Raw genomic sequence first — 10,602 nt, 5'->3', positions numbered from 1 at the left:
GGGGGGGGTTTCACCCCCGGTTCCCTACGGGTGTGGCACGGGAACCTGGACAAATGGAGGAGCTGTGCGTCCCAGCCAGGGTCAATTCAATATATATACAATATGTCCGACGGGGAAAGAAAATTATCTCCACGTCCAGAGGTGACTCAAGGTTTTCAGATGAAATACTCGACACTCCTACTCCTGCCCTCCCATCTCTCCGCGGCGATTATATACGGAACTCTACCATCTACCGTCGGTTCAGACTCCGCTAGCCTTGAAGAATGTCACGGAAGAATGTTGTTGTGATTGGGTAAGTCAGCAATATTATGGTGGCAACGATAGCGAATTAAATCTAACCCCATCTTTCCAGTGCGGGGGTTGCCGGACTCACTACGGCGCTCCTATTATCCGAACGCAGTGGATACCGGATTACGGTGGCTGCCAAGCATATGCCGGGTGACTATGACATCGAATACGCTTCCCCATGGGCCGGGGCCAATTACATGCCGTGAGTGGAGTGGTGCTAGAAGATGTAAATAGTTTCATACATAGTCCCGGGCTAACAAGAGGAGCGGCCAGGGTCTCAAGACGTGGGACATTGGCAGCCGAGTGGGACAAAAAGACCTGGACGCGGCTGCTGGATCTAGCGACCAACCATCCAGAATCAGGTGTACATCTACAAGGTCCGTAGATCATTGGCCCGTAAGTGTTATATGTGATTGACTGCTAACAATATGAAAAAGATTGTGAGATCTATAGCCGAGCTAAAGACGATGGATCCGCTTCGGCAGAATGGTTTTCTGAGTTGCTGGCCCCAAACCCTTGGTTCAAAGATGTTGTGCCTCATGTAAGAAAGCATCTTCTTTGACTGGTACGATGAGCGTGTTTCAATGACCACTAATTTGGGTTCTCGAAGTTCCGGACGCTTTCCACGGATACCCTAGATCATTCGGTGAATTCCGCTACGGTCTTCACCTCCGTCTGTATCAATACAGCTATATATCTTCCCTGGCTCGTGTCCCAGTGCCTTAAAAACGGTGTCGTTTTTAGACGCGCTGATTTTAAACATGTGTTGGAAGCTTCCTCTCAAGAGATCCAGTCAGGCAGCTCGGTTGACTTGATAGTTAATTGCACTGGTCTCATGGCATCTCGACTCGGTGGTGTGGAAGATAAGTCAGTGGTTCCTGCTCGTGGCCAAATAGTAGTTGTCCGTAATGATGCGGGCAAGATGGTTAATATATCTGGAACTGATGATGGAGACGATGAGGTCTGCTATGTTATGACGAGGGCTGCCGGCGGTGGTACTATCCTCGGTGGCTCCTACCAGAAAGGTAATTGGGATTCTCAGGTTGATCCTAACCTTGCTATTAGGATCATGAAGAGGGCAGTCAAGCTGTGCCCATCTCTGACTGGTGGGAAAGGGATCGAGCATCTTGATATAATCCGGCACGGTGTGGGGTTGAGGCCAGTACGTGAGGGAGGAACAAGGGTGGAGAAGGAGCGCATTGGTGATACATGGGTCGTCCATAATTACGGCGCCGGCGGGGCTGGCTATCAGTCCTCGTTTGGGTGTGCAGAACTTGCTGTGGATCTGATAGAGGAAGCATTGGGCGTGGAGGCTAAACTATAGTTTTGCGATAAATTCCATTGAATTAGTTGGCAAATTTGAAAGCTTGAACATATGTAGCACGGCTAACGGCAACACATCTCACTAAATGAAAGAAAGCAAGAAAGCCCATTTTTGGTTTAAAACCATATTGGAGCCCCCGAGATCTAGCAGCTGGTACCTAGCACAGTTCGAGAATTATGGGGTCGTTGCAAGAACAACAGTTTACATACACACACACACACACACTCTCTCTCTCTCTCTCTCTCTCTCTCTCTCTGTGTGTGTGTGTGTGTGTGCGTGATGTGGGGGGGGGGGGGAAATTCATCCAGGTTACAGAAATGGATACGAAGATAGTACTGGGAAGCTTGAACAGTATCAGTCTGCATTACGCTGACGTTGATAATATGGTCGATGGCACTGAGAAACACCCACTACGAACTTACCAATGACCGCCAGCCTTCTAGTAAAACTATATGAAAAAATCATATAGATGTAGATTTATCGACAAGAGCAAAGTATAAAAGAGAAGAGTGGTCTGAATTCTAGCTGCTATGCATACTGGCTGTAAAAATACAAAAACAAATATCATCGAAATTTCATATCTGAAGTTTTGATGGTCCGATAGTCGACGGGACGGGACGAATTACCGTCTACATTGCTGGTTCCTTGTATCCGTCGAGGCGCCTATTTTCCTGCTAGACATTCACGTTGATCCCTTGCCTTAAGCGTTCAAGAGCGGGATCGTCTCCTGTGAGACCAATAACGTCTGCGATCTCGGAATAGTCCGACTGCCATAGACCGGGCGAGGGCTTCGGGAATTGCGAGCGGAAGCCCAAAAGCCGCTGTGCTCTTGGAGAGATACTCTTGATAATATCCAATCCAATGATGAATGGATTTGCTTCCTCGGGAGTCAAATAGCTACACTGCAAAGTGAATGCCAGGGCACGGCGCTGCTCATCAGTAGTTTTGTTCGACCCGCCACCGTGCACGGTCTTGCCACTCATAAGAATAGCATCCCCCGCTTTCATAACAGCCGGAAGGGTCTGGTCCGGTGATCCCAGATCGGAATAATCTTCCCACAGGTGAGAGCCGGGAATAAGTCTGGTAGCGCCATTTTCTTCAGTAAAGTCTGTCAAGGCAATGAGACAATTCATGGTCGCCTCCGGCGCCTTCGAGCCCAGAAGATCGAAAATTGGGTACTGGCTTTGGTCTCGATGAAGCGGCTGAGCTTTGTTTCCAGGTCCAATCTGGATCACTTGAGCGGCACCCATCCAGTATGTTCCAGAGTCTTCGTGGAAGACCCTCTCCGCTACGGCGTGGACCAGTTCGTTTTCAATAATTTGGTGACGGAAGATTTTGCTATGGGTTGTAACGTTTGTGAGGCGCTTGGTGTTGCTGCCGTGAAACTCTTTGATTAGGTCAACATTGTGCTTGGAGCCCGAACTGATAGCCTCTAACGGTTTGTCAAGTTCGTTGTTCAAGTCCTGGACCTGATCTCTAGACAAAAGACCTTCGACAATGAGGGCGCCGGCTTGACGTAGGACTTGGGTGATTCGCTCCGGATCATCGGTTGCTGATACACGGGGAATAGGGACAGCAGTCATGGCGGATAAGGGCTGGTTATTCTGAAGAGTAGAAACGAAGTTGCACTATAAAACCCACTGGATGATGATGTGTGTGTGTGTGTGTGTGTGTGTGTGTGTGTGGATTAGACACTCTGTCATGATGGACATGTTATTTATATCTAATCCATGAGCTGGCAGGGAACAACTCAACAACTTTTGCTCCCCCGGCCAAAAAAAAAACAAAGCAAATAGATTATGGTTCTTTGCCGCTTCGCTTTTCTTCTCGTTGTTTGACAGTAAGCGTCGTGATGTTCTTCACGCAAACTAGTATGAGATTATCTAACCGCTAGCCGCTCTCCATCTCCAACCACCAGCCGAAGAGAAACACATTTAGTGCTGAATAAACTTTAATCCATGGCTCCACTCCACTATTCTCAAACATGGTCCACTAGTGGACTACACTGCCAAAGTGTCGGTCTCCGCGGTCAAGTGACAATAATACCTACCTATGGGAGCCTAGCGACGATCGGAAGTTGGGGAAGATTACGTAGCAATTTAATCGCCTCCTCGGCGTCGGGTAAGTCAAGTCATCGTCTGGTCCCACGACTTCTTATCTAGCCGTCTGGGGCCCCTCATTGTCGCCTCGTTGGACACCCCCCTTCTCCAAGCAATAAGCGATCAGGTATTCTAACGATGTCGCATGGTACTCGGGAAAATGCCGTGAGATATCCTCGGCAAAGAATACGACTTCCCTATCCGCGTTCCAGATCCGGCTGCCTAGTGTGTCGGCGCCAGCACAAGAAATGTGACGAGCGTCGGCCCGCATGTTCTCGCTGTTTGTTGAAGGGAAAGACTTGTCAATGGCCAGACACTATTCGGCGCGAGCCCCAGTCCGACCGGTCGCGATTAGTTCATGATCCTCGGCCTCCGATCCCAGATGTCCTTACTGAGGTGAACGCCGGCGACGAGGAAACCCTCTCTCCACCTTCTGCATCGGACGAGGGTGCGGGGAGTAATGATGACGGTCTGCGTCTCATCGCACCGCAAAGTTTCTCCCTGGACCCCGTATCATCCATGTTTCTAGCCCACTTTGTCGCCGAGACTAGCAGATGTATGACAACTGTTGGCCCCGAGAAGAACCCATTTCTAACGCATATTCTCCCGCTTGCTTTCTCGGATGAGTTGATCCTCCATTCTCTACTCGCTTTTGGAGGAGCCCACTTGGAGCGCAAACAAAGCTCCCCAGAAATCAAGGCGTGCGTATGCCGACATTATGGGCGCGTGATCCACCTCCTAACCGGCATCATCTCGCGAAAATCAAGTGAGTCATACGAATGGCTTCGAGCCCTTCTGGCGTTGCTGATTCTATACCTAATTGGAGTATGCCCATCACCTTCCAGTCTTTCAATCCTTGGTGAGCTTGGAGCCATAAGTGATTCCGGAATCCTGTAAAGTGGCAAAAAAAAAGCTTATACATTGAAGCCGGATATTCTGGATCTAACTATATACTACTCCCCTAGGTTTTCAATCCGTTGCAAGATGAAGGGGCAATTATGCATATTCGCGCAGGAAAACAAGTCGTCTGTCAACTGCTAAGTACGTCCTCCAAAACGAGCAGTTCACGAACACTCTGCGGCCTAACCTTCGAATTATACGCATACGTGGCCCTTGTAGCCAGCCCTACGCCCTATACCAATGGGACAGAATCTGAGCTAGATACGCGCACCTCTCTTCTGCCCTCCTGGGACATCATCAGAAACTACGGGATTTTCGGCATCATTGTTTCACCTATCTATCAATGTTTGGAGGTGATCCCGCGTGTGGTTGCTCTTTGCATACGCCGACAGGCAGAGATGACCTTTAATGAGTGTTCCACCGAAAGCTGGGCGGAATTCGATTCAATAATTGGCATGATTGAGACAATTGAGTTTGCCGATGATGTCCTAGCAGCTACCCTGGATCCTGAACATGGACCAAGTCTCTCGGTTTCAGCAGTGTATCGTCACGCGCTGACAATTTTTGCATACGACGCTATGTGGTGTGGTACTCTTACGGGAGATGAGAGCCGACTATCCATTGTTCGGGAGCATGCCCTCCATGCTCTGGCTCTCATACCAACGTTGATAGACACGCATTTCAGAAACATTCTCCTGTGGCCAACTATCGTGGTAGGGTCCTGCCTCCTTAAGGAAGAGGAACGGGATATACTACGATCGCTGTTATCCCACAAAGCGCCAATATCTGCTGTGACGAAGATGAAGGCAATGCTAGAGAGTCTGTGGGCTGAAAATAATGCTCTGTATTTCGGGCCCTATGGATTGCAAAAGCATATGCGGTCGCATCAGACCGTAATATATCTTGGATAATCTCCACGTAGTCTGTCTGCGCTAGTCTTCTATATTATAACACAACTACGTTGGGACATTGAATTGTCCACAGAACTTGGGTGCAATGTAAAAACCGAGAGCAAAGAATCTTTTTTACCGTAAGAGGATATGATTGGACCACTCATGTGCGTCATATCAATTTCCATTTGGTACCTAATTGCAATTGAACACAAATTCCAACCGTAAGGGGTTATGATGATGATGAGACCGCGCGCTCTTTCATAATATGATTTGAAACACTAAATTACAAACACATCAGAACAATCTCAAAGATCGCCGGAGCCTGGAAGCCACCCTAGCTTGATCTGGCGAGTGGCGGTGGACGCCCAACCCTATATGTTCATCAGCCCCACAGGCAAGCCCGCGGGCACCGAGAACAGTTCCATTTCCCACATCCTCAAGTGTGCGCGTAGATAAGATCATCTAATATCATTGGCTGAACCACTTGCTCTTATTGGGAACCTTGCGGGGGTTAGCTTGGCCACTTGGGTCTATTAAGAACTGTGTAGGCGTATTAGGTTCGCTCTCTGATTCGCCACCGCTCCTCTCCGCTTCTGCGAACCATTTTTTTTTTTATCATTTTACACTACAAGTACATGCAGGTACTGGACCTTGGCAGAGTGGACTTTTCTTATTTTGGTGGGGGGAGGAAATGAAAAGAAAAAAAATTTTGAAAAAAAATTTTGAAAAACGAATTGAGCATATTGTATTGCAATCATAGGTTAGTGCTATTGGATTCCTTTTAATTTCCATCAGCCACCACAAGTGGCCAGCAGAACAAGGGACACGAACGTTATCCCTTTGCCCGGGGAAGTTTGAAATGAAAGAATATAAGGCTTGTTAAATCCCTCCGTTGCGAGACACGGCAAAGCGTGTGGCCAGAAAAAGGAAACTTCCGACAATTGCGACGATCCCCGTAAATAATTGCATGGGCAAATAGTTATCATCCTGCGTGTTTGAGAGCAGCCGGCCAGCAATTGGACCAGTGCCAAGAACGGGCAGCGATAATATGGTTAGAAATATTCCTGTGCATGGTCAGTCCAAAGAAAACGTCTTCCAACGCCCACAGAAGTGGCAATTGAGATAGCTTCTCACCATTCCAGGTAGCAATCAAGGCTGGTGAGGGTGCCAAGTAGGAAAGACACGGCGAAAACAGAGCCTGGACACCCCCAGACATGAAGCCATATGCGACACTCCACGCGACGGTGCCGGTGTACGTACGCACGCCAATCCATCCAAAAGTTGTAATGGCTGCACAAAAGGCAGCGAGAGTCAATGTGTCAAAATGGCCCATCCAAGCGTCGGCGGCAATACCCCAGGCGTAGCATCCAAAGAATGCAGCGGCATTCAAGATTGATGACAGATAAAGAGCTTCCCCGGTCGAAGCACCCCATTTCATCCCATACGAGCTGACGAAGAACTGCGGGTTGGCAGCTGCCGTCAACACTGATCGATGGAGATTCGCTTATGGAGAGTCACCTACATAGGGAACGAAAATGCCAAGGAAAAATATTACTGTGGATAGAGTAAATAAGACAGTATGGACGTTTGTAGCGAATGCCTTTAGTGGGAGAGGCTCCTGTGGGATATCGTGAAATCGGGCCTGGACTAGCAGCGTCGCGATGACCATGAGGAATAACTGCAGAAAGCCAATGATGCGTAGCGACCAGCCTAGTGATATTCCGTCGTACTCAATCAGCTGATTCACTACGATTGGCCAGACAACACCTAGAGACAAAAGGGCCCCAGTCAGTACGATGCACAAAAAGACCGTTAGGCCCACACTCACCTCCCAAGTTTTGGCCTGACATTACCAGACCGACAACAAATCCACGTTTTTTCAGAAACCACTGAGACTGGATCGCTACAGCTGGTGGGAACACAAGTCCACTCCCAAGTCCGATGCAAAGCCCCTGGGAGAGGATGAGTTGGTAGAATTTGGTCGAAACGGATGCTGTCATGATCCCCAGCACCAGAAAGCATGTTCCGATGCCGAGGGGAATTCGTGGTCCATACTTGTCAGATAGACGGCCCGCCCATAGTCCAAAGAAGAAGCAACCCCAAAATTGAATGCTGCCAATCCATGCAATGTCGCTGGGGCTGTATGCAGACAATATAGTCAAGCTATAATAACTTTGAAAGACGGATAGCCCATTTGTAAATCCTATGCTTGCGAAGAGCGTCAACCAGCCGGCAACCACATTGAGCCAGGCTCTATATCCTCCATCCGGAAAGAAGTCGGAAGCACAAGCAGGCGCTGGAAGGGAATCCCTCTCCTCTTGAGTCTCACAACCAGAAGACTCAAGGTGCTGGATGGAAGGCTTGAGTTCCACGCAATCGTCTTTCTTACTGGCGTCGGTCGACATATTCGGGGTTATCTATGTGAGGCACAATTTCTAGAATCTTGGTGTCGGATGCCCCACAGTGGGCAAGGTTGGCATCATAAATAGTTTTTGGTCGGTACCATGAGGGATGGAGAATCAACAGAGAGAGTTTCGTGGCGTTGCGCATTGACATAAGGACTTTTGGCGTTGTCACCGAAGTCCACCAAATCTAAATCTCCACTTTGGTAAGAACCAAAAATTCAAATATGGCTGCACGTTCGGTCAGGGAAATACGACTAAAAGTGCAGTAACCTTGTAGCCGCCGTCCTCCTGTCCATCCTTTACCTTATCTAAACGCCCAGGAGAAATGCAAAGCGGTGGCTCGAGGGTAGAGATGGCGCTGAATGTCGAAAACGAAAAAAGCGGCGCCTGGAGCTCATCACGAAAGTGTCTAGTATCGCACCTCATATTCCTATAGGCAAGTTTTGGTTTTGTCAGATAGGCATGGATGTTAGATGACGGTTGCGGAATTTGGTTTCATATTAGTGCTCCCGAGTAGTTCTCAGAGCAACCGCCATTCACAACCCCTCTCGGAGAAATTACAAATCTTCTTGTTGGGATATTTGGACAAAAGAAACAGGAATTTAAGGTGCCGTATCATAGATTCATGGGATAACTTTGGGACATTGGTGAAAGACGTCTAAAAGCTAACTACACAGAAAAGCCTCAAAGGCTGTGTTCTATCAATCTATACAAAGCACCGTTGCCAAAAGGATTGCACATGCAATCGCGATACTAATACAATACTGAATATCTCAGGGCCAGTTATTACAAGCCAGGAGTTTTATGCTTGCCAAAATGGGCAGAATCACCGCACTTAGACCCGGTAGTCATAGGTGTGGGGAAAAGCTATGTTACAAGAGCTCCAAATCTCGAGCATCGTTTGTGAGAGCGAAGAGCTAATGATTGCTCTATGTTGCGCCCACAAATTAAATCACATACTTCAACGATGTTAGCAATTTTGGCCCCCTAGGTTCGCCATTTGTAGACTTACTGGAATAAATAGGTAGGGGACTTCTCTCTCGTAGCGCTTCCAGGCCTCACCGTACTTCCTCCGGCATCTGTTAATGTCCCGATTGGTGCGGTGGATAATCATGATCATGAAGAAAATAAAATAAAACCAAGGGAATGGGCTCCTAATAGCAGGCAGTTAGTTCTGACAACTCATGACTTTTGCAAACAGAATCTCTTACTTGAAACCGGTGATGAGACCCCAAGACATAGAAAAGAACATGTCAGGAACATAGTTTGGCTTCCGTACTATTGCAAACCAGCCATCAACCATGATATTATCGCCCGTATCAGTTTCAATTACTTTGGGGTTCTTGATAGCCTGCCACGGAACTTGAGGGAAAGTATTCCGCTTGAAGAGCTGACCCTTTTCTTGGTGGCGAAAGGCGTTCTTTTGGCCATTTGAGCTATCCCACACCCAGTAAAAGAAGATATATAGAACAGCGAACGCGGAAAGGCAGTAACGATTCCAGCGATATTCCGAAGGATCATGGTTGGCTAGATAAAGGGCGCAATGGCAATAAGTGAACGGCACACCAGCCATATTCCAGAAGGTAAGCAGAAACCCCAGCTTTTCAAAATACATGTCCCTGTTCCGGCATCAGCTCGGCTAATTCGTCGAGCCCTAGATTTTCGAAAGACTTACCAGCTTGTGATTATCATCTGCTCAGCCTTGACGCAGGCATTGGTGTACAGGTAATGCGCTCCAGCTAAGAACGCTACCTCCGCCGAGACGTAGCCGTAGATATCATACTGACGAGCTGCCGCAGAGCAGGTGATAAGGAACAAAATAAACCACGGGATTCTGACCTCATAGAACATCTTGAAGTCCAAGATACCAATGCGGGGATTCAGCTCAGCACCCATGAAGAAATCATAGACAGGGGAGCCCGACAACCTGTGGGTTCGCCCGCGCAGTATAGCTTGGATGTAGACGATAGAGCTATTCAGGTAGCCGGACAGGATAGCGACACTCATAATAGATCCAAATTCGTCAATCAGGGTGTACAAAGGGAAGACACGAGTGAAATGCAAGACAGCAGCGATGGTAAGCGTCGCATAGAAACTGCAATAGGCGGAGCAGTAGTAGGGAAGCTTTTTCCCTCCTTCGTGCTTCAGTGGCCGCCCCACGCTCGAAACGCCTGGCATATAGCAGTACATGACAGCCTCTAGGATGAAGAATGTCCAGTAGATTGCCCATGCTTTCGCGGTTGGATAAGCTCCCTCATAAATTAATCTGCATAGGTGAAAAACAAAGTCGGCTAGGGTCTGATTTGTATCGGGCAGAGGAAGCTTGCCATCATAATATGTTGCGCCAATCCACATGTACCACATCAAGAGTGGAAAGCCCGTCATCAACAGCGCAGCACCGAACGAACCACCAAACTCGAATTCATCTGAAGCGCCATCTATAGAGGTGTGGGTATCTGACTCGTCTTCTTTGGCCCTTTTAGCAGCCAGAGCATCAGCAGGAGTCTTCCTCTGCATAGAGACCATTGCCGGTGATTGAGCTGTGGGTTTTTTTGTTGGAGGTGGGGGTGGGTTTGGTTCACAGGTCGTTGAAAGATTGTTGTTTTCAAAGGCGTAGCACTTTAAAAGAATCATACTTATATTGGACTTAATGTAGGGTTACTCTCAGCTCAAGTAATAGCTCCGTCCTTCCT

General features: G+C 48.2%; 5 protein-coding genes across 5 annotated transcripts in view; 2 read left to right on the top strand and 3 right to left on the bottom strand.

Annotated features, from left to right (window-relative positions):
* The window catches only part of BDV27DRAFT_169393 (FAD-dependent oxidoreductase), a gene marked incomplete at both ends in the record, with an annotated part of 2,133 nt that extends 521 nt beyond the window's left edge, over positions 1–1,612 (top strand). Inside the window, 5 exons of the mRNA XM_032075020.1 lie at positions 276–292; positions 353–490; positions 562–665; positions 726–829; positions 899–1,612. Coding sequence (XP_031921546.1) covers positions 276–292; positions 353–490; positions 562–665; positions 726–829; positions 899–1,612 — 1,077 coding nt within the window. The remainder of the gene's footprint in view (positions 1–275; positions 293–352; positions 491–561; positions 666–725; positions 830–898) is intronic.
* Positions 1,613–2,223: 611 nt separating this feature from the next.
* On the bottom strand, positions 2,224–3,433 carry BDV27DRAFT_169391 (phytanoyl-CoA dioxygenase family protein). The gene has a single exon (XM_032075019.1). It carries the CDS (start codon positions 3,193–3,195, stop codon positions 2,287–2,289), a length of 909 nt encoding a protein of 302 aa, XP_031921545.1. The 5' UTR covers positions 3,196–3,433; the 3' UTR covers positions 2,224–2,286.
* A 250-nt stretch (positions 3,434–3,683) lies between these two features.
* On the top strand, positions 3,684–5,628 carry BDV27DRAFT_137670 (Zn(II)2Cys6 transcription factor). The gene is made up of 2 exons (XM_032069045.1): positions 3,684–4,536; positions 4,677–5,628. Exons 1-2 carry the CDS (start codon positions 3,850–3,852, stop codon positions 5,520–5,522), a joined length of 1,533 nt encoding a protein of 510 aa, XP_031921544.1. The 5' UTR covers positions 3,684–3,849; the 3' UTR covers positions 5,523–5,628.
* A 755-nt stretch (positions 5,629–6,383) lies between these two features.
* On the bottom strand, positions 6,384–7,909 carry BDV27DRAFT_150404 (major facilitator superfamily domain-containing protein; the record flags this gene model as incomplete). The annotated part of the gene is made up of 4 exons (XM_032071222.1): positions 6,384–6,568; positions 6,639–6,963; positions 7,027–7,271; positions 7,333–7,909. The coding sequence occupies 4 exons, from the start codon at positions 7,907–7,909 to the stop codon at positions 6,384–6,386; spliced, it is 1,332 nt and encodes a 443-aa protein (XP_031921543.1).
* A 970-nt stretch (positions 7,910–8,879) lies between these two features.
* On the bottom strand, positions 8,880–10,435 carry BDV27DRAFT_150403 (ergosterol biosynthesis ERG4/ERG24; the record flags this gene model as incomplete). The annotated part of the gene is made up of 5 exons (XM_032071221.1): positions 8,880–9,063; positions 9,121–9,528; positions 9,585–9,610; positions 9,662–10,175; positions 10,263–10,435. The coding sequence occupies 5 exons, from the start codon at positions 10,433–10,435 to the stop codon at positions 8,880–8,882; spliced, it is 1,305 nt and encodes a 434-aa protein (XP_031921542.1).
* Between the last annotated feature and the right edge of the window lie 167 nt (positions 10,436–10,602).

Source organism: Aspergillus caelatus (assembly GCF_009193585.1).
Source record: "Aspergillus caelatus strain CBS 763.97 unplaced genomic scaffold BDV27scaffold_331, whole genome shotgun sequence".
NCBI classification, from domain to species: Eukaryota; Fungi; Ascomycota; class Eurotiomycetes; order Eurotiales; family Aspergillaceae; genus Aspergillus; species Aspergillus caelatus.
This window is presented reverse-complemented; position numbering and strand designations above follow the sequence as displayed.

Excerpts from the sequence above, each read along its gene's own strand:
- BDV27DRAFT_169391 (XM_032075019.1), bottom strand. The coding sequence starts at position 3,195 with ATGACTGCTGTCCCTATTCCCCGTGTATCAGCAACCGATGATCCGGAG.
- BDV27DRAFT_137670 (XM_032069045.1), top strand. The coding sequence starts at position 3,850 with ATGTCGCATGGTACTCGGGAAAATGCCGTGAGATATCCTCGGCAAAGA. Across the intron at positions 4,537-4,676 it reads TGATTCTATACCTAATTGGA|GTTTTCAATCCGTTGCAAGA; the intron begins GTATGCCCATCA and ends CTACTCCCCTAG.